This window comes from Hemiscyllium ocellatum, chromosome 33 (assembly GCF_020745735.1).
Source record: "Hemiscyllium ocellatum isolate sHemOce1 chromosome 33, sHemOce1.pat.X.cur, whole genome shotgun sequence".
Classification (NCBI taxonomy): Eukaryota; Metazoa; Chordata; class Chondrichthyes; order Orectolobiformes; family Hemiscylliidae; genus Hemiscyllium; species Hemiscyllium ocellatum.
In genome coordinates this window covers 16,841,762-16,865,045 of record NC_083433.1, presented here as the reverse complement: position 1 = coordinate 16,865,045, position 23,284 = coordinate 16,841,762, and the positions used below count along the sequence as shown (strand labels likewise).

General features: G+C 40.4%; 1 protein-coding gene across 1 annotated transcript in view; it reads left to right on the top strand.

The window, feature by feature from the left end:
- The window catches only part of LOC132831392 (BTB/POZ domain-containing protein KCTD5-like), a 28,985-nt gene extending 7,506 nt beyond the window's left edge, over positions 1-21,479 (top strand). Inside the window, exons 2-6 of the mRNA XM_060849513.1 lie at positions 739-847; positions 9,829-9,920; positions 14,148-14,243; positions 14,915-15,040; positions 20,611-21,479. Of these exons, the coding sequence (XP_060705496.1) occupies positions 739-847; positions 9,829-9,920; positions 14,148-14,243; positions 14,915-15,040; positions 20,611-20,640 (453 nt within the window). The 3' untranslated portion in view covers positions 20,641-21,479. The remainder of the gene's footprint in view (positions 1-738; positions 848-9,828; positions 9,921-14,147; positions 14,244-14,914; positions 15,041-20,610) is intronic.
- Positions 21,480-23,284: the final 1,805 nt, after the last annotated feature.

The window sequence follows — 23,284 nt, the reverse complement described above, 5'->3', positions numbered from 1 at the left end:
GTAAAAATAATGATTGCAGATGCTAGAAACCAGATTCTGGATTAGAGTGGTGCTGGAAAAGCACAGCAGTTCAGGCAGCATCTGAGGAGCAGGAAAATCGACGTTTCGAGCAAAAGCCCTCGGATGCTGCCTTTCCAGTACCACTCTAATCCAGAACCCATATTTATCTAAGCCATGTCTCCATATAACGTTGAGGCATGGGCTGAACAGTAAAATCTTGCTGGTTGTATTGTTATATTTTTATATTCAGATAAAACCTTACAGTGCAGAAGTACCCATCCGCTTGTTCTGGCTTTTTTGCGAGAGCAGTCCAATTTTTTGTACTACTTTCTGCTTTTTCTAGATTATAGAATTTTATATAGCTATTTACAGAAGAGTGAATGTACCGCGTTACAAAAAATCAGCTGTATTATGGAATTTAAGAGGTTTTCAGAGTCTTTGGGTTTTTTTTATTCATTGCTACATCTGTATCATGCAAGGCATAATACACAATGTTATGTGCTTCCTTATCTTTTTTAGTTATTGATATCAGTAAATATGTTTAATAGCAGCACTGCTCTTTGTTGGGGGGACCATCTGCTACACAAGCTTTTGTGCTTATGCAGACAAGATAACATCAGTTCAAGGAATTGTGCAAGATCATGCCCTTACTTCCTGCCAAGGCAGGTTGATGTGCTTCCCCATCCCAGGTGAACAGTGTCTTCAAAGAATAGTAAATCAGTGACTTTGCCTCCTCAGGATGAGACAGGAGCGTACCTGATTGATCGGGATCCCACATACTTCGGGCCAATACTGAACTATCTCCGACATGGCAAACTTGTCATCAACAAGGAACTAGCAGAAGAAGGTAAGGTGGTTTGTCAATCTTGAATACTCAAGAACAAGAAAGGACTCTTTAAGTCTGTATTTATTGCAATCATTCAGTATTCTAACCCTGGGTACCCACTTTGACTCCATACCATTTTATGTCTGGCTGGCAATGGTCTATTGTTCTTAGAATAAAATTGTTAATTGAGATTGCTCTCACTGCTGGTATATTCTGCACGTTGTGTCAAGAGCCGTTTCTTAACTTCTATCTAGAGTGCCACCTGTTTCTCACCTTTTAAGATTATTTCGCTTGTCTTGTATTTCCCCACCAGCAGAATAAAGTTGTCATCTCCCTATTTTTCAATTCCTTTCCAAATCCTAAAAATAACAAACTACCCAGGTATATTTCTATTTCAGCAAACTAAAGCTTAGATTATGTCATCTCCCCTCTTGAGTAGTCTTTGGAGTCTTGATAATATTCTGGTGAATTTGAGCTGTATTGTTTTTAAGGCTTGTGTATCCTTTCTAAGATACAGTGCCCAAAACTGGTCTAACAGCGGAATTGTAAAGCTTCAGCAGAACTTCCTCTTTGTTATATTCTGACCTGTTTTGACCTAAAAGCCATGCACCATAGGCCGCTTTTTTTTAAACAGAAATTTGTATATGTGTTCCTATATCACTCTTTGGGTCTCTGCTGTTTTCCCTTTTCACAGTTTTAAAATTATCCTTGGATCTATCCCTTTTTTTGATTCCAAGTGAAAGATTTCATAATTTTCAGTACTAAAGTCCTTCTGCAGATGTTTTTTTATTTGCCCCACTGGGACAAATAGTAAAGCAAATAACTTTGAAGATTTACTTGGTTACAGGTCCTGGTTCTTCTACACAAACTCATGGTTAATTTACCAGCACCTTTAAGGTGGGTCAGTTACATATGACATAAAGCAATTTTAGATCTTTTAATCATGATGAAGGAATGCACTTGTATTAAAGAGTGACTCTTATTAAATCTCAAATTATTGATGAGAAGGGTTCATGAACCTCTACCTCAACGTGTCCTTGCACCTCTTGGTAAAAGGTACAACATTAGCATAAGATTAATACTCAACAGCAAGAGAAGTTTGCTTAAATGTTTTGCCGCATTGTTCTTAAGTGGAAAAGCATTTGAGTGTAAAAATTTCACCCAGAGAATATGATTTTGAGGAGTTCATTCCAGGTTAGAACAGAATTGAAGAAACAATTACTTATCTTTCCAGGAACAATATGGATATGACCAGAAAATGGAATGGTGGATTTGATTTAAAAGCTTACTGGATCAGGTGTTTTTTCTCCAGGGGTGAAATATTTTGAGTCTGTTTGTGAAATATTTCCCTGGACATCATTCATTTGTGGCTTTCTTCAACAGCAAATCAAGAAAATGAAAAATTATGACAATGTAAAAAGGAATAAACACTTGAGGGATCATTTATTGTCTGAGATTAAAAATATTCTTCGTGTTTGCTCAAATAATTTGATATCCTGTTGTTACTGAGAGCCAGGAGAAGCCATCTTGAATACTTAGTGATTTCTCCCAGGCTCCTTCCATTCTGCCAGATTGGATAAAGAGTAATTCAATACTTTTGAATATTGCCGGTTTCTTAGTTTATTTTCTGGATAAGATTGACGTCATTCAAAACTCTGCTGCCAGGTCCTGGACTGTTTACTAACTGACATTAGCTTCTTTCTCTAGTAATGGCGTAACTTTAAAATTTTTAATGTCCATTTCAAATCCCTCTGTGGTCTTTCGCCTATGTCTGCTATGTTCTGCAGTCTTCAAGCCAATGGGACCAATGTGTTTCAGAAATTCTAGCCTTGTGTGCATCCCCAACTTTCATCACTTTTCTGTTGAGGAGTTGCATTCTGCTGCCTTGACCCTCAGGCTTAGGGATTCCAAAGCCTTCTCTTTATCCCTACATTCTTTTGAAACTAACTCCTTTAAAATATACCTCCTTTACTCGCCTTTTGGCCATCTAATCCGATTTGTTTCTTTATTCATTCATGGAATAAGAATATTACCCCCAAGGCACATATATGTTGTCCATCTCTAGTTGGCTTGAGAGTGAGATGATGAGCCACCTTCTTGGATCACTGTAGTCCATCTGGTGTAGGTACATTGGAAATACGACAGGACAAGTGACTAAGGTGTCAGTGGGTCGCTACTTTCGGACTTTAAGCTCCCACTAACAATGACAGAGCACCACAGATATCTCAAGGGCAGTTTCACAACCCAGCAATACCAAAGCCACAAAGAGCAGGTCAGACAGAAAGGCACCTGCAAGGACATGCTGAATGGAACAGGACAATGGAAGCACCTCACCACTTCCGAGGAGACATTAACACCTTCCTGTGAAGAGGAATGGAACCATCGACACTGTCAGGATGTTGCATTGTGTGAAGGAACAGAGCATTCATCCGATATTTGTTTTCTCTTAGCATCCTTACAACTAGATTACTCCATTTCCAGGTACATTGTAGTCTCCTATTTCTTAATTAGTGTCATTGTGCAAAATTATTATAAAACTGGTCTCATCCTCAGCTCTGGGAAGAGAAATCTGTACAGACTGTCAGTTCTGTGTCAGCCTAGTCTGGTTCTCTTCCAGCAATATCACTTGTAATAAACTATTTGTCAGTTTCACTTCAAGCTGTGTTTTGTGATCTCTAAAATATTGGGCAAATTTCTCTGACAGTTTATAAATATGTTAAGGACAAAAAGGTAACTAGGGAGAGATTAAGACCCCTCAAAATATCAACAAAGCAGCTTATGTGTGGAACCGCAGGAGGTGGTGGAGATACTAAATGGGTATTTTGCATCAGTATTAACTGTGGAGATGGAGATTGAAGGTATAGAAAGTGGGGAAATAGATGACAGCTTGAAAAATGTCTGTTATAGAGGAGGTGGTGCTGGGTGCCACTCTTTAAGAAAGATAGTAGGGAAAAGGCAGGGAGTTATGGGTCAGTGAGCCTGATATTGGTAGTGGGCAGGTTGTTGGAGGAATCCTGAGGGACATGATTTACATGTATTTGGATAGGCAAGGACTGATTAGTGATAGTCAGCATGACTTTGTGTAGGAACTCATGTCACATGAACTTGAATTGAGGTTTTTGAAGAAGTAACAAAAGAGCAATAATGAGGGCAGAGCGGTAGATGTGATGTATATGGACTCCAGTAAGGCATACAACAAGGTTTTTCATGGTAGACTGGTTAGAAAGGTTAAATCACATGGCATATAGGGAGAATGAGCCATTTGGATACAGAACTGGCTCAAAGGTAGAAGACAGAGGGTGGTGGTGGAGGGTTGCTTTTCAGACTGGAGGCCTGTGACCAGTGCAGTGCCACAAGGATCCACTGCTTTTCATCATTTATATAAATGAGTTGAATGTGAACATAGGAGGTGCCGTTAGTAAGTTTGGAGATGTCACCAAAATTGGAGGTGTAATGGATAATAAAGAAGATTATCTCAGACTACAACAGGATCTTGATCAGATGGGCTGAGGAATGGCAGATGGAGTTTAATTTAAATAAATGTGAGATGCTGCATTTTGGAAAGGCAAATCAGGGCAAGGCTTATACACTTAATGGTAAGGTCCTGAGGAGTGTTGATGAATAAAGAGACCTTGGAGTGCAGGTTCATAGCTCCTTGAAACTGCAGTCGCAGGTAGATAGGATAGTGAAGAAGGCGTTTGGTGCACTTTATTGGTCGGTGCATTGAATGTAGAAGTTGGGAGATCATGTTGTGGCTGTACAAGACAATTTTGGAATATTGTCTGCAATTCTGGTCTCTCTGCTATAGGATGGATGTTGTAAAACTTGAAAGGATTCAGAAAAGACTTACAAGGAGGTTGCTAGGTTTGGAGGGTTTGATCTATCAGGAGAGGCTGAATAGGCTGGGGCTGTTTACCTTGGAGCATTGGAGGCTGAGTGACCTTTTTGAGGTTTATAAAATCATGAGGGGCATGGATAGGGTAAATACACAAAGTCTTTTCCCTGGCATGGGGGAATCCAGAACTAGAGGGCATAAGTTTAGGTTGAGAAGGGAAAGACATAAAAGGGACCTACGGGGAAACGTTTTCAAGCAGTGGATGGTGTGTGAATGAAACGAGCTGCCAGAGGAAGTGGTGGAGGCCTGTACAGTTACACCATGTAAAAGGCATCTGAATGGATGTATGAATAGGAAGACTTTGGAGGGATATGCGCCAAGTGCTGGCAAATGAGACTAGATTAATTTAGGATATCTGGTTGGTACGGGCGAGTTGAACCGAAGGGTCTGTTTTATTAGGAAGGGAGTCCGTGTTCTTGACCCAGTGACAGTTAAGGAATGCAATTATGGAATTAAATCAGGATATTGTGAGACAGTGAGGTGCTGGTCTACCCAGTTTCTCCTACCCTTGTCCTCCTTGTGGTAGAGGTCGCAGATTTGGAAAAAGCTGTCAAGAAGCCTTTGCATATTGCTTCATTGAATCTTATCGATGCTGCATGCTGCTGCCAGTAGATGAAAATTGGTTTGTTTATGATGGTGAATGGACTGGCTTTCAGTTGTTTTGTTATAGAAGTTGAGCCTCTGAAGTTTTGTTGGAGATGCACTCATTTGGGCATATGGGGGAAGTATTTAATTACACTCCAGACTTGAGCCCTGTAAATAAATGGTGGACAGACCTTGGGGATTCAGAAGATGAGTTACTTGGAGATTTCCCAGCCTCTAACCTGCTTTATAGCAACACTATTTATGTTTCTGGTCACTTGCATTCTCCAGGATGTTGGTGCATTCTTTTGTCGCCTGTGCCAAATGTTGTTTGATAACATTGCTGTGAAGTTTCTTGGGAAATGTTACTGTTAATTATTGGTAGAGATTTGGGGAAAAAGTCTGGGACTTTCTCCAAGTTCTCATTTAACAAAGGCACTGCAATCAAGTTTTTTGGGATGTAAAATACAATAAATAATGATTCTGGGTATTGAGGGTTTAAAGTTGTGAAGACAGATTGTTGAGATTGGCCTTGTTCATCCATATGCTATTACAACACAAGGAGTTTGTTGGTGGCTGCCCCCCTTTTTTTTTTGGAACAATCCAAAGCTTGTCCCAGTGCTTTATTCTCTTGCTATGGCCTTGTATCATCATCGTTTACAAGTATTCATCACATTTACCCTTTAAAGTTGCAACAGTCTCTAATTCAAAATGACTTATGGCAAATTATCCTACATTCCAAGAACTCTCTGAAAATAAATCTCTTGCACCTTACTGCTTGGTATTATTATGATGACACATGAAGTTTTATCGTTTGAGAACTTAAGTTCTAAGCTGGAGAAAATTTTTTAGTTTTGTGAAGATCTGGCCCATTTTTGAAGTTGTTTTCAATAGCGAGTTGAAAACACATTTACAAGATGTCATGACATTTCAGCTAAATGACCAGTAAGCCACTTGAGATCATTGCTCATTTGTTTGCTGACTGAAGTCTAATGACTTCCAGAGAGAGAGAGGGGGGAGAGGGCTTATCAGAAGCAGTTTCATACAGAGAGATGAGGTCCGTAATATCAGAGTTACTGAAATTAGGTGTCTACGAGCAGTCAGATTAGAGGAAAGTCCCAAATGATTTAGAGGTTAGTGAGAAGAAAGCAACAGATATCTTACCCTGGAGCATTGGAGGCTGAGGAGTGACCTTATAGAGGTTTATAAAATCATGAGGGGCATGGATAGGGTAAATAGACAAGGTCTTTTCCCTGGGGTGGGGGAGTCCAGCACTAGAGGTCATAGGTTTAGTTTGAGAAGGAAAAGATATAAAAGGGACTTAAGGGGCAACGTTTTCATGTAGTGGATGGGGTGTGAATGAAATGAGCTGCCAGAGGAGACTGGAGATATAAGTTTAGGGAACCAGTATTAAGTAGTAATTGAGTTGAGTTAGCATAGTCTCTCCCCTGAGACAATTACAACATTAATAACATGAACTGAATGTGTAAGAATTTTTTTGAAAAAAAAAACTGATTATAGCTTCCCAGCTGAGCAAGATGCTTTAACATGGAGTTAAGAGTTATTCTTCATTGAGTTTTTCTGCAGATTATTTTTCTTTCTAATGTTTGTAATAGGATATTTGTTAACAATGTTTTGTTAGAAGTACATTGGTAGCCTCTTGTGAATTTTTTTTAAAAAATCAACTTGTTTGGACTTGTGGCAAACCTGTGGAACAGTTGAAACTTGAACCCAGACTTCTGGCTCAGAGATAGATATTAGACTACAGAGGTTAAAAGTTAGTTATACAGAGCCTGACCGTATACTTTTCCGGTCAGTGTTTCATTTCACCTTGCTCTTAACAAAACGCCCAGCACAGTGATTCCCCATATTTATAACTCATTCTCACTCCACTATTCCTTAATCAACATAACTGTCACCTGTTCTTTTGTTCCATTTAATCTTGGGTATCATGCCAGACCTTACTAGATCATAACAGTAAACAAAATCAAAGAGCTGCATATGTTGGAAACCTGAAACAAAAACAAATAGCTGGAGAAGCACAGTCAACATTTCAGATCCAGTTCTGAAGAAAAGTCACTAGACACAAAACATTGGCTCTGCTTTTTCTCAACAAATCCCATCAGATCTGCTGAGTTCCTCCAATGATTTCTGTTTTTGTTGTGGATGATAGTAAGGTCCTAGGGAGTGTTGCTGAACAAAGAGACCTTGGACTGCAGGTTCATAGCTCCTTGAAAGTGGAGTCACAGGTAGTGAGGATAGTGAAGAAGGCGTTTGGTATACTTTCCTTTATTGGTCAGAGTATTGAGTACAGGAGTTGGGAGGTCATGTTGCGGCTGTACAGGACATTGGTTAGGCCACTGTTAGAATATTGCGTGCAATTCTGGTCTCGCTATTGGAAAGATGTTGTGGAACTTGAAAGGGTTCAGAAAAGATTTACAAGGATGTTGCCAGGGTTGGAGGATTGGAGCTATATGGAGAGGCTGAACAGGCTGGGGTTGTTTTCCCTGGAGCATCGAGGCTGATGGGTGACCTTATAGAAGTTTATAAAAACATGAGGGGCATGGATAGGATAAATAGAGAAAGCCTTTTCCCTGGGATGGGTGAGTCCAGAACTAGAGGGTGTAGGTTTAAGGTGAGAGGGGAAAGATATAAAAGAGAGGTAAGGGACAACTTTTTCACACAGAGGGTGGTGCGTGTATGGAATGAGCTGCCAGAGGAAGTGGTGGAGGCTGGTACAATTGTAACATTTAAAAGGCATCTGGGTGGGTATATGAATAGGAAGGGTTTGGAGGGATAGGGGCCGGTTGCTGGCAGGTGGGACTAGATTAGGTTGGGATATCTGGTCAGTATGGACAGGTTGGACCGAAAGGTCTATTTCTGTGCTGTACATCTCTGACTCTATGTTCAGTGATTGACCTTCACTGTAAATAAAAATTAAACATTTACGCTATCAAGATAGTTTCCACTCTGAAATCTGAATTGTCCAGTTTTACTATCAGCTGTGATGATAACTTTAAGTATTGATCTTTCTGACACTCATTTCAGAGGAAATAGTCTTTCCTTCAAAATTGCATCAAAACCCTGCATAATTTAAAAAAAAAATTATTAAATCTTTTCTCTCCACCATCTCCACATCCTGTATTGGTAGTTCATACCTCTCATCTGTTCTCCCAATTCTGGCTCTTTATTCTGGGTGAATGTACATCATGGTATTTAATCACTTTTCTTCAAGAGAAGGACAGATCCAGCTGAGGTTTTCAAGATTGAGGCAACTGATTGCAGCAAATGGTTAACTATGGGGCAGGAGTTAATTGCTAAAGTAGAAAGTCATGAACAGCATTATGGATTAAGAGTACTGAAGTACTCATCAGGTCAGGCTTCATCCATGCAGCAAGAACCTCAGTGGCAGAATGGTCATTGACTAAAACTTTGGCTCTTTTTCTGTTTCTATGGGATTAGCTATTTTCAGCACTTGCTCTTCTTCAATTTCAGATTTCCACCATCAACTTTCACTTTTGTAATTGAGTTTTGGAACAAATACCAGGAAAAACCAATGAAAATAGGAGACTAATTAGTTTCAAGGGTGTCTTCCTAGAGGCAGGAAGAGAGAAAAAATTGAGTTTTTCTTTTCTCTCCCCATTCTGGTTGTATTTCTTCCTCAAACAATTCTCTTGTCTTAATTCCTGGTGTTGCATATAAAGTTAGTAGATGGGCTAAATGTGGTTTTTATTTGTATTTATGCAGAGTAGGGGACCAGTTTGATTGAATCTTTCATACTATGTACCCACTTACCTGTCTGTTATGTCTTTGGATTTACAAAGTTGACCCACCTCAGCATCTAGACAGGAACCATTTTGCATCTGCAAAGAGAGTCATGATTGCTTGTAAATGTGGAACCAGAATTAGAAACAGTTATGGGGAATTGGATAATATTCATTTGAGCTTGGCACTGTGTTTTACACTTTCTGTGCAACAGAAAGCCCAAAGATTTTAATTCTCTAACAGCGAGTTCAGTAGAACCATTGCTAAGAGTGGCTAGATACAAATCACTTCTATGTGGAATAATCAAATTAGTGTGGGAAGAAGGTATAATAGGTTACGGAGGTAGGAGTGAATGAAACCGAATGGGAGGAATATCTTGCAGAGCATAAGTCATAACATTAACCAGTCAGACTGAATGGTCTGTTTCTATAATTTCAATGTAATTTTACTGTACTTTTTGCTATTCTGTTATTATCCTATAACCCAGTTGCAGAAACCAATGCTTTTCATTACTCTTTTTACTGGCACGGTCAGATGGCCATCCATCATATGTAAGCTCAACCTGAAGGTTATTTAACTGTGGGGAGTGCCCTCAATGACTTCAGTTGTCCATTCTTAATGTGCAAACATATACTTTTGAGCAGGGCTGTCTGTGGTTAGATTCTGGTGGTTTTGTATATCATTTATAACCCTGCCAGGGTGACAATGAATGCTGGCACTTGTGCAATGTCATAGTGATTGTAATATTTCTCTGTTGCAGGGGTTCTAGAAGAAGCAGAGTTTTACAACATAGCACCTCTCATTAAGTTAGTGAAAGAGAAGATCAAGGAGCGAGACTGTAAACCCACACAGGTAAGGATAGGTGCACTGTATGGTGGGGTTGAAAGCAAAAAAATGAAATATTTCATTCTATTTCCATCAATTAATTTTTAATTCTCTCCCACGTTAGTATTTTTTAATTCATTCGTGCGGTGGGCGTTGCCAACTTGGCAGTATTTGCCTATCCCTAGTTGTCCTCAATGTGGTAGTGAGTTGCTACCTTGTACCACTGCAGCCTATTTGGTGTAGTCTCTCAGTGCTATTGGGGAGGAGGTTCCAGGATTTTGACACAGTGAAACTGAAGGAACAGTAATATAATTCCAAGTCAGAATGGTGGTTGGCATAAAAGGGAATTTTCTGGTGGTAGTTTTCCCATGTATCTGCTGCCCTTGTCCTTTGAGATGACAGTGGGAGTAGGTTTGGAAAGTGCTGTTGGAGGAGTCTTGGTGAATTTCTGCGTTGCATTTTGCACCTGGGACACACTTTTGCTACCACGTGTCAGTGATGGAAAGAGTGAATGTGTGAGGATGTTTTTTTCAACCAAATGGGCTACTTTGTCTTGGATGGTTTAAAACCTCTTGAGTGTTGTTGGAGCTGAAGAAGAGCTTATGCCCGAAATGTCGATTCTCCTGCTCCTCGGGTGCTGCCTGACCTGCTGCGCTTTTCCAGCACCACACTTTTCAACTCTGTTGTTGGAGCTGCCTATATCCAGGAAAGTGGTCAGGTTTCTGTCACAATTCTGATTTGTGCCTTTTAGATGGTGGATAGGCTTTGGGGAGTCAGGAGATGAGTTATTCACTGCAGGATTCCTAGCCTCTGACCTGCTGTTATTGCCATGATATTTATATTGTCATGGAGAAAATGTAGAGAATCACCAGGAGATGCTCCGAATTCTTCAAGAAGTCGGTCTTTTATTTGCAAACAAAAAACTGTGACACTGGGAAAGCAAATTCTCGAATGCCCCCGAACCTCTGGGTCCGTGGATTTTTATTTATCTGTTTTTTCAATCATGTTTCTGTTAGCTTATCAGCATGTCCAACTATATTAGTCAAAGTACCTCACTCTATCTACACAATAAACCAGTGATGTTAGTTCCCATTATCTCTTTAGTTGTATATTCCATTTAATGTTATTCTAATGTCATGGTTAGATGTTTATTATCACCCTCTGTTACAGTGATCTTCCATTCCAGACTAGCCTGTCATGATAGATATTTAACTATTCAATCTATTACAATGGTCTCCTGTCTCAAAATGACTCTATTAACTGTTGATTAGATATCTTAATGTCATGTCCCAAATATTTATGGTCTCAATCCTGTCGTAATGATACTTAACAGAAAAACTAGTTCTACCAATTGTTATTTCATCATGCCATAGTGACCTTTCAGCCATAACCTTACTCTGCTAATTGGTGTAAGAGCATTCCACTGTTCTTATCCCATCCTGCCTTCCACAGAGCACAGACTGCCAGTGGTCTTCATTCTTTAACCCTTCCTATGCTTTTATGCTGTTTATTTGCGATAATATTCTCTTTATTAGCTAGTTCAGTTAAGTTTGTGGTCAGTGGTAACCCCCAGGATGTGGATAGTGGGGGTAGTTCAATGATGGTGATGCCTGAATATAAAGGGGACGATCAGTGGTTAGATATTTTCTCATTGGAAATGATCATTTGCTGGCAGTTGTCTTGTGTGAATGTTACCTGCTATTTATCAGCCCAGACCTGGATATTGTTCAAATCTTGCTACTTTTGGATATAGACTGCTTTATAGAATCCTTACAGTGTGGAAAAAGGCCATTGGGTCCACAGTGATCCTCTGAAGAACATCCCACCCAGACCTCCTACTCTATCCCATAACCCTGCATTTCCCACGCTAATTTACCTGATCTGTGTATCTTTGCACAGTGGGTGGCAACTGGAGCACTGGAGGAAGTCCATGTAGACTCGGGGAGAATGTGCAAACTCCACACAGTGGCCCAAGGGTGGAATCAAATTGAGGCAGCAGGGCTAACCAATGAGCCGATGTGCTGCCCTTATGTCCAACAGAGTTGCCTGCTGCCTTCTCAAAAGGCCATTCCTCAAATGTGAGCCTTTGAGCTGAATGTCCTATGATGCATTCCAGAGGGTAGTTAAGGATCACTTGCATTACTGTAGGGCTGCAGTCACATGTAGGTCAAATCAAGTATGGATAGCATATTTCTTCATTAGTGAACCAGATGGGTTTCCACAACAATTGGTAATGGCTCTCATGGGTGTTATTAATGCACTAAATTTATTAATTATGTTTAAATTCTGCTAGTTGCTAAAGTTGGGATTTGATCCCATGGAGAAAGTGAGGACTGCAAATGCTGGAGATCAGAGCTGAAAATGTGTTGCTGGAAAAGCGCAGCAGGTCAGGCAGCATCCAAGGAGCAGGAGAGTCGACGTTTCGGGCATGAGCCCTTCTTCAGGATCCCATGCCCCAGAGCATGAGCCTGGGCCTTTGGATTCCTAGGCCAGTGTCATTGCCACCATGCCAATATTCCCCAGTCCTTTTGCCAGTAGCAGGAACTCTTCTACCTTTCATTGTTCCTCCCTATTTCCCAAGTGGTGCTACCATTGATTACAACTGTGGCATGGCTTGGAAAACCTGGCGGGGATTGGGATTATACTTTGAAATTTCTTATATCCTCACCGTAATTGCCAACCTAGTCATCAGGGTAGCTCAGATTCTGGACACTTAAACTAGTAATGTGACAGGCAGTTGATGGTGGTAACATCAAGGGTTAAAGTAGACACACCGACATTTGATTTTTTAAAAATAAAACTGTGGTGAGTCAGCAGGATTTACATGCTTAATCTGTTGTTATTAAATTCCTCCGCCTGCTATTTTAAAGGAGTTGAAAGTTTGAATAAAATTTTTAATAAACCTATGCCATTCATCGAGTGCATGTTGTAATGTTTGGCTTCTGATGTCAACCCACAGCTGACATGAGCGCTCTAAATAAACTCATTTACAAATGTTATACTTCTGACAGCAGTCATTAGCTATTTGACCACATCTTAAATTTTTAATAAATGGCTATATCTTTTTCACTTATCACATATCGAATGTGAAAATGAGACGTATCAGCTAGAGCTAATCCTCCAAAGGTAAGCGTTCACATTGCCCAGTGCAGCTGGTGGGACTTAAATTCAGCTAATAAATCTGGTATTGAGAAACAGTCTTGATAACGGTGACCATTAAACTATCAACAATTGTTATAAAAACCCATCCAGTTCACTGCTGCCCTTTAGGAAAGAAAATATGCCATCCTTGCCACGTCTGACCTGTGTTTCACTCCCGATCCATAGTGATGTGGTTGACTCTTGACTACCCTATTAAATGGCCTAGCAAGCCACTCAGTTAAAGGACAGACAGGCGCATGTGACAAAAGCTGAGAAATTTCAGGTAAATTTAGCATTTAAAAACTTCTATCCAATTGAAACATGGATTCATTATGGTAGCAGAAAGAGTTACATTTCTTGATTGTTGTGAAAACTCGTTTGTTGGGATGTGGTATTTTACATATCGTTAGTGCAGCTTAACTCTGAATTAGAAAGTGAAGTTGACAGAGCATTAATTGAGATTTCCTCGAACTTCCGATTTACACCATAGCTCCCTCAGTACCAGTCCTTATCTAGCTATCTGATAAGTCTGTGTCCCATGTGATTATTCATCAATAATCTGAGAATTTATTTTTTAATTCCAAGGTTGCCTTCTCCTTTAAAATGTGTGTAAAATTGAACTGTGGATAGTGACTAAAATCTGGTTACTTGGATTTAAATTATATATTTCTTCAGCACTTTGCACTGCAAGCTGGTTTCATCTCTTGAAATTGAATAAACGTACTTATGAGAAATGAGTGATATAAATAAATTACTGAGATACTGGGGAATTCCTGGTGGGATACATATTCTATGAAAAGGATGCTTTTTTCAATTAAGTCAGTCGTTTAATTGCTTTGTTAATAGCTCATCTCCCTGTAAGTGCTGTCTTACAAGAATGATTTCCTATTAAACAGAGGGAAACTACTCCTTTAGAGCCCACACAGGAGTTTAGACACTTGATCAGCAAATTCATTGTGCTCTTTTGTAAAACAGGCAACTGAGGCAGCAGTGTTATAACGTGGGTTTATTATAATTGTAAAATGACCATGTTATTGTGAACCAGATAAGGTATATTGCTGCATGTGAGGTTTGAATGGAAGGCTAATTACAATGTGATCTCCATTTCTGCAGCTTCCTACAAAACATGTTTACCGGGTACTTCAGTGTCAGGAGGAAGAGCTGACCCAGATGGTTTCCACTATGTCTGATGGCTGGAAGTTTGAACAGGTAAGGCTGTTCTGCAGCTTTGTCATGCATGCTTGATAATAGGTTGTAATAACTTAAAAGTGCTGTACTTCAGTATCCCCTCCTCCTGTTCCTGCCCAAAGCAGAGGTAGTACTGTGAAAGTATGGTGGCTGGGTGGTTGGTGCAATTCACTTCTAATGGTTAATGCCATAAGGATTACCATTAATGATCAGAGTAGAGTGGATAGGAGAAAAGGGATCAAAGAGATTTTGCATCAAGTCTGGTAACTAGTGTTAACTCCAGTTGTTTGAGTTCAGGGTATGCGTGGAAGCATAGTTAGGCCAATAACCCAGTATATACTCCAGCTATATCATGGAGGTGTAGCACCTTTATCTTTCCATGTGTGATCCTCTTTAGCTGCATTGCCTTCAGTGTGCTATGTGTGTATCTTCCCTTTGCTGTACATTCCTGCTGTCTGAAATTTCTTTCTCTAACCTCCTCTTCAGTACCTACCCTTAAACTTGGTCAGTTCATCCACTTCTCTGTGGAAATGCTCCTTGAAACCCAGCTCTTTGACCAAAACTTTTAACTATGTCTTGTTACCTGCATCTCTTTGGTTCAGTGTCCATTTTCTTGAAGCCCCTCTTTGAGTAGTACAGGATTTCCTATACATCAAGGATTTCAGCTTAAATGTCCATTGTTGTTCTTACAGTTGGTCAGCATTGGATCATCGTACAACTACGGGAATGAAGACCAGGCAGAGTTTCTGTGTGTTGTTTCCAAGGAGCTGCATAATACCACCAATGGAATAAGCTGTGAACCGAGCAGGAAAGCTAAGGTGAGGAGATAGGCTAGGGAGAAATTCAGGCAAGGCAGCTAGCCAATGTATGGTGAGCTGCAACCATTTTAAACTGGTTGGTGTGCAGTTAATTCGCTGCACCTGACATGTAGCTGTAGTCTAATATAATGATGGTCTGGACCATCTTTTATACATGGTGATGATTTATGATCTGATTTTGAAGTTGCTTAGTTGCTTTCTGAGGGCTGCTTAGTGCTACTGGGTGGAGACCCATGCGTGAGTGTCAAAGAGAAAAATATTGCAAGGCATTTTTGTCTGTCTGCCAGTGACGCTCTGAGTTAGTGCCGACTGACGGTGTCAAGTCCTGGATTCCAGGGACTGCTAGTTCACTTTTTGATCTTGACACACTGTCCCAAGTTGTCACCACAGGGCTGCATGCTATTATAGAGTATGAGACAAATCTAATAAACTTAGTAAATATTCAATTTTAAGGAGTATTTTAAGGTAATAAAACCTTTCTTCCAAAATGCAGTATAAGTATAGGAATGGAACATGGAGTTGATGTAGGAGCTCAGCCACAATCTTACTGATTTGGTGGAACAGGCTCGCAGGTTGTATGGGCTAATCCTGCTCCTGTTTCTAACGTTCCTCCTTGTGAATGAAGGGTATATCTTCAAGCCTGTTCCCAGTAGCTGGAGCTGCTTTAGCCCATATAATTTCCAGTGCTGCATGTGAAATCATGGCAGCTGTCTGTTGCGTCTGGCCTCCAGTGCATCATTCATTTAATCCGACAGAGTGTCTGTGAACTGCTGAGCTATTTGGTAAATTGTGCATGTTCTGATTTAAAACTGCAGAATGTTTTACAAGTATCAAAATGATTGTTTCTTAATCTTCAGCTACTTTTCTTTTCTGTTTAACATTTGACCCCTTGTGCATGCTGCATGCTGGATAAAGGGCGAGGACGAGGAAGCTGATTGTGATTTGAATGACGGGGAATAAAATGTAACTCACGTACATGGTGGTGAGAACTGGTAGTGACTTAGAATGAGTTGGTGGTGGGCCCGTTTCAGCATTCATTCTTGTGTTGTAAATTATTATAGAAATAAGTAATCTTGAAAAAGAAACCTGGTCTAACCTGAGTGAGCAAGTAATCCTTTACTGGTGTGTGTGCGCCACTTAATGAGTCCTGTGTGAGAGTTATGTTACTTGTCGGTGTGTGTCATATGCATGGTGCTTCTGTGTATGTATGTATGCAAGTGAACCCTTGGACAGCTCCAATGCTTTTTTCTCGTTGTGCAGTTCAATGGAATATCTGTGCTTAATTTCACTTTTACCTCTACAGCTGTGTTTGTGGTCACCTTCACATGCTGCACTTTGATATTAACTGTTTCCAAATGAGCAATACTTCTTCATCACTTGTGACCTCTGTTTCATCTGTGTTATCCTTCAGTTGAAATTGGGCTGTGGGCATCACTGCCAAGTCTAGTATTTATTGATATCCATAATTGCTTTTCAGTTCTGTGGTTCACTTGGCCATTTCAGCAGATAAGTAAGAGTCAACCACATTGCATGGATCTGGAGTAGGCTAAATAGGGTAAAGACAGCAGATTTCATTCCCTAAGGGACATTGCTGATGCAGATGAGTTTTTACAACAAATGACGATTCCTTCGTGGTCACCATTGCTGAGACTAGCTTTCAATTCCAGATGTAATAATTAACTTTAAACTTCTTCAGCTACCAGAATGTAATTTAGACTTTTACCCCCACAGCATTAGCCGGAACCTCTGGATTGCTATTCTAGTGACATTGCCATTGTGCGATCAATTCCCTTCAAAAAAAAGCTAGTTCTCTAGTTAAACATTGGGAAGTTTTCAGTTATCTCCCTCATCCCCTATCACAAGCTCTGTGCTTCCTGTTACCAGTTCTATCTGACCATTGTGTCATTTGGAAATAGACTGTTCACAATTTTTCTAATCCCAAATGGAGCTTCCAATCCAATATATGCCTGTTAGAAAGACCATTAACTTAGCAAGTTTTGAGCTTCATTCGGAGGCTTATTGAAGATGTTGGTTGAAAATGCGTTGCTGGTTAAAGCACAGCAGGTCGGGCAGCATCCAAGGAATAGGAAATTCGACGTTTCGGGCATAAGCCCTTCATCAGGAATGAGGAGAGGGTGGCAGGCAGGTTAAGATAAAAGGTAGGGAGGAGGGACTTGGGGGAGGGGCGATGGAGATGTGATAGGTGGAAGGAGGTCAAGGTGAGGGTGATAGGTCGGAGTGGGGTGGGGGCGGAGAGGTTAGGAAGAAGATTTCAGGTTAGGAGGGCGGTGCTGAGTTGAGGGAACCGACTGAGACAAGGTGGGGGGAGGGGAAATTAGGAAACTGGAGAAATCGGAGTTCATCCCTTGTGGTTGGAGGATTCCCAGGCGGAAGATGAGGCGTTCTTCCTCCAACCATCGTGTTGTTATGTTTTGCCAGTGGAGGAGTCCAAGGACCTGCATGTCCTCGGTGGAGTGGGAGGGAGAGTTAAAGTGTTGAGCCACGGGGTGGTTGGGTTGGTTGGAAGATGTTACCTAGTATGGTGACGCAACATCTGAAAACGAACCTTCCAGCTCAGCGAGCAAACCTTCATCCAAGACCATTAATTTTGTTGTTCCTGTCTCAGCCACTTATCACTGAAATCCTTGTCAAATATTATTACCTGCAGACTCAACCATTCAAATGTGTTGCAGATCAGCCTTCCATTCTTTATCCTTCATCAGCTTCAGTTTATCACAAACACAACTGTTTGCATTCTGTCCTGTAATAAGCTCTGCTGATTCGTGAGGCTTGTCCTTTATCCTTGTCCATAGTGCCTCCAATTTAAACACTGTCATCCTCGTGTTTGTCATTATGTGGCCTCACCTTTTCCTAAATTTGTAGCTTTTGCCAGTTCTCCCTTGTTTGGAGAAAGTGAAGACTGCAGATGCTGCAGATCAGAGCTGAAAAATGTGTTGCTGGCAAAGCACAGCAGGTCAGGCAGCATCCAAGGAGCAGGAGAATCGTTGTTTCCTGAAGAAGGGCTGATGCTCGAAACATCGATTCCCTTGTTTGGAGGTTTGCATGAACACTCACTTTCAAACCTTCTCCTATTGGCTTGGCAGTAGGAGACAATGAGTGCTGATAGAGGGTTGTTTTTCAGACTGGAGGCCTAGGACCATTGGTATTCTGCAGGCATTGATGCTAGATCCACTGTTACTCGTTTATATAAATGATTTGGATGAGAATTTAGGGGATACAGTTATTAAGTTTGTGGATGACACCAGAATTGATGGTATATACAATAGTGGAGGAGGTGATGTAAGATTATGAAGGGATCTTGATCAGTTGGGTCAAGGGCCTGAGGAGAGGCAGATCGTGTTTAATTTGGATAAAGGGGAGGTATTGAATTTTGGTAAGACAAAGGAGGGTTGGATTTATACAGTCAATGGTAGGGCTCTGAGTAGTGTTGTCAAGCAGAGTCACCAAGGGTTTCAGATATATAGTTCTCTGAAAGTTGCATCACACATAGACAGAGTGGTTAAGAGGTGTTTAGCATGCTTGCCTTCATTACTCAGACCATTGAGTATGGGAATTGGGACGTCATGCTGAGGTTGTCTAGAATGTTGATGAGACCACTCTTGGAGTTCTGGTCACCTTGCTATAGGAAGGATATTGGAGAGGGTTCAGAAATGATATCCCACGATGTTGCTGGGACTGGAGGGTTTGCATTATAAGGAGAAGCTGTAGACGCTGAGACTTTTTTTTTCCCCTGGAGTATAGGAGGTTGAGAGGTGACTTTATGGAGGTTGATAAAATCATGAGGGGCATTGATAAGGTGAATAGCAGAGGTCTTTTTCGTAGGATGTGAGATTTCAATACTAGAGGGCATATTTTTAAGGTAAGAGAAGAAAGATTTAAAAGGAACATGATTAGATTAGATTAGATTACTTACAGTGTGGAAAAAGGCCCTTCGGCCCAACAAGTCCACACCGACCCGCCGAAGCGCAACCCACCCATACCCCTACCCCTACATTTACCCCTTACCTAACACTACAGGCAATTTAGCATGGCCAATTCACCTGACCTGCACAGGTGAAGGGCAGCTTTTTCACAAAGGGTGGTACGCGTGTGAATGAATTGCCAGATTAAGATTACAGTATTTAAAAAACATTTGGATAGGTACACGATTGGGAAAGATTTGGAGGGATCTGGGCCAAATGCAGACCATTAGGACAAGTTCAGTTTGGGAAACAGTCAGCATGGCCGAATTGGACTGAAGGGTCTGTTTCCATGCTATATGACTCTAAGTGCTCGCCAATACTACTTGCTACTTATCACATGCTTGCTTATGCTGTTGTGGTGCATTTGGATATAGTAGTATCTGATTCTCATATGAACCTTAGTTATATTCTTCTGTATAATGATGCTGCCCACACATGGCTCCTGTGTGTATTGTGTGCATGCAGTGCTCTCTGTGTGTGCACAGCTCACTTCCTTGCTTGTTTTTGTGCTCCTCCCATGGACACTTGTGCACATGTACCTTTCTTGTAAACGTTGAACTATATATGTGTGTGTGCCTCTGCTTGAACATGGGTGCTGTCTTGCATTTGTGCTTGTGTCACTTGTGTGTACATTTGCCTCGTGTGAGTTTATTTTTAGAGTGGTATGTCTCTTACATCTCACCCCTTCAAGCAGTCTTTTTATCTTTTACTTTCTTCATTGCCATCTATTTTCTTCACTCCTTTCTATGTAGTCTCTAGTTTTCAATGTTTCTGTAGTTGTCCTTGGTACAGTTACAATGTAGAATGAATGACTGATGAATTCATGTAGGTTTGGATTAGTCTAGTTGTACAGTTGGGGTGGGTGATCTGCAATTGATGGGTATTTTTAATGCATGTCTAACATATATTTAAACAGAAACTTATCTGTGTGATATTTCTATTTACCTTCTTAGAGATTAGTTTAACATAATAGAGTTTGGTTTTCTGCTAATAATGGATGAGCAACCTGGTATGGGTCTCTTGAAAGTGCCTATGACAGGTCAACAGCTCTTCAGGCATTTCGAGGTGAGAGGGAAAAGAGCTAAATTGTAGTTTCTTTGGCCTTTAGTTATGGGGATTATTTGAGCACAAACTGTTAGTATTTCGCTTCAGCAACAATTTGCTTTTAAGCATTGAACTCATCGAACCCACGTTGGATTCTAAATCCACATAACCAAATGGGAAGTTAGTGAAATTAGAGAAACCTATATGGGATCACAGTCAGCCTTCAGTTCCTTGTGTTCCAGCTGGCAGTGAAAGAGCTAATCAGCCTAATCCCACCTTATAGCTATTGGTCCATGAATGCTGTAAGTTACAACATTTCAGTTGCCTACACAAGTATTTTTTAAGTGTGGATGAGGGCTTTTTCTTTCACCACAATTTCAGCGAGTTTCAGCAAGATATAAACATTTCTCCTGAACTCATTGTTCCTCGCAATTTCATAACTGATCACCTGATTTAAAAGCAAAGGGTATGAGCCAAATTCTGTTTGAAAGCCTTTTCTTGGTGTCTGTGTTTATAAACCTCTTTCTGACTTTCCTCCCACAGCTTTTACAAGCAAAAGGCTCAACAATGTGAGAGGAAGTGTTCCACCCGCCTTTTCTTCCCTTTTTATATAAACGATGCGTATCCCACTCTATGGACGATGTGGAACTCTACAGCATATCACAACACCAAAAAAGCCATAGCAGGACACACAACCGTTTCTGCAGTTTTATTTCTTTTTAAATTCTCCTGTTGATGTTAGATATGGACTCTCATTCCTCTTTGAGTTGAAGAGGATAGATGCGGGCTCAGACCTCGCAATCTCAGTACTGCAGCCTTCCTTGGGAATACGTATGTTTCGGTGTTGTTGGTTGCAGATGGCTGGGAATTCCTCACAAAAGAAAAGGACATCACGGTACTTTTGTACCCAAGGCGACTCTGATGCTGGCAGGATAACGGCAGCTAATTTATTTTTTTAAAGGGGGACTGATTTGTGGCGGTAACACTATTGGACTTTGCTGCTGCATCGGGCAAAACTTTGGACACCTCATTTTGAGGTCTGCAATGCATGTTATCAATGTAGACACCGTAGAGCAAGTGAATATTAACAAGAAGCCGTTGTGTTCTCCCCGGGTTTTGTGTTTTTTTTTGTTTACAGATGGTCGGGGCCAAAGCTTTGAGTAGTTGTGGTGCTGGGACTGGGGAGTGTACTTGAAAACGTTAACTTTTTAAACATGAATTTTTGGTACATTTTAGCTTTAGCTATAATAAAGGGTAAGATTAATCTATAGTGAACACTTTTTTAAAAAAAAAATATAGTTTTGAGGTGGCTGGCTGACTGTCTAAGGTTTTAGATTGAGCTACCAACTATTTAAATGTGGCGATAGCATTGATAATACACCAGTTGTTGATAAATATTGTGTGGAAATTCATTAATATTGGTCCTGTACTTTATTTAATGGAAATTCAGAGTATGATTTTAATGAAATGAGGCTGTTGAAGCCAGCATGTGTCTTGCACATTGGAAAGTTTCAAAAGAAAAATCTGTGATACTCCTTCCTCAATCCAGAGTCCTTGTTCACACCACCATGATTTAAAATGGGGTTAGATAAGCTCAGTTTCAGCCTCTATGTTTGGTGAGGCAGAATATTTGGAATGTTTCCTTTGGCAAGATGCCACTTGACGCATGCTACAAGTAACATTGGAAAAATGCTATGCTGTATATCCTCAACGAAGAAAGAAAATACATAGACTCATCAGGGTTAATAGATCAATAGGCTAAAGCCCTGGGGCATTGAGATTTTCACCTTTAGTTGCAGATTTCATGATGTGCCACCCTCTTGCCCTTCCTAAAACAACCTTTTCCTCCAAACTCTAATGTGCTTTATTATTAATGAACAGAAGTGATTAATTGAAAATGGAAAAAGGCCCATTTAACAGACCCATTAGTTTTCTTCTCTTGGGTGTTACTTGGAAAAATGGAGACCAATCCTTAATTCCTGGAAATTCTGGGACAATTCTGGAGGGTTGGCAACCTTTTTGGAGTGGAATCTTTTTTCCAAATATTGAGTGTAACCCCCCTCTCTTCCAGTTCACTATATTAACCCATTTTACCATTGAGGATGACCACTCTATGTTGAGTCTATGAAGAGGTGAGTCGGGCATGAAAACAGAAACGTTACTAGGAAAGCATCCAGCCTCTTTGCAAATGTCATGGAAGTGATGTCCATTTAACCACAATTTTGTAAATAAATTGGAAATCACACAAAGGATGCGATAGCACCCTAGCTAATAAAAAAAAAGCTTTTGAACAGAGCATAATACTAAACATTTTTCAGCAGTGCATAAGCAAGAGGAATGTGAGAGGTGGTGAAAGCATTTGTGATGCAAATAAATTTGAAATTGCGAAGCATAAGGTTGATATTCTGTTGATGTCTTCAAATAAGCAGAACATTAATGAGATTTCAGTCACCCCAATCCCTGAAAATTATAATTTAAGATTTTAATGTAAATCAGACGGAAGTCTTTAAGTTAGAATACATTTCATGGCACCTATGGGGGATATATTGAAGTGCTGAGAAAGATATGGGAGGAGATTTTATAAGGCACGGACTGTAATGAAGGGGTTTGTGGAATCTGATTCTGGAGCATGCTGGGATAGTAGAAACAGGCTACTATGGTGCCAGAATTCAAAGAAGGTGATAAAACAGATCCAGACAAGTAGATAGATTAGTGTTACATGAGTGCAAAATGAAATTAACTTTAAGAAATAAATTTGTGGATTAGCTGCATGACAACTTGGTAAATAGCAATTAATAGAGCTTTCGGGGGAACCCCATCTCTCAACAATCTCAGTTTCCTCAAGGAAATGGCACAAGGTGGCATGGTATTGTATTCTTAAGAGTATGAAAGACGTGAGGACCTTTTTAAAGCTCAAAGCTATGAATATTCGGGAAGTTAACTTTGAAAAATGGTGTTTTAGCGGAAGTCTGATGGAGGTATTTATGCAAACTATGATAGGGAAAGGATAGTCTGGAATAGTATGTCCAAGTAGGGCAGCCTCAAACTTTAAAAATACTGACTTTAGGAGTTCTTCACACACAATGTCAGCACTTAGAACGGACTCCCAGTGGAGTGGTGGAAGAGAAGACCCTGGTACCATGGATGCATTGTAATGGGGTGGATGCCTTTTCCCCCCTTGTAAGTATCTTGTGATCAATCTCTTTCAGCAGCAGCC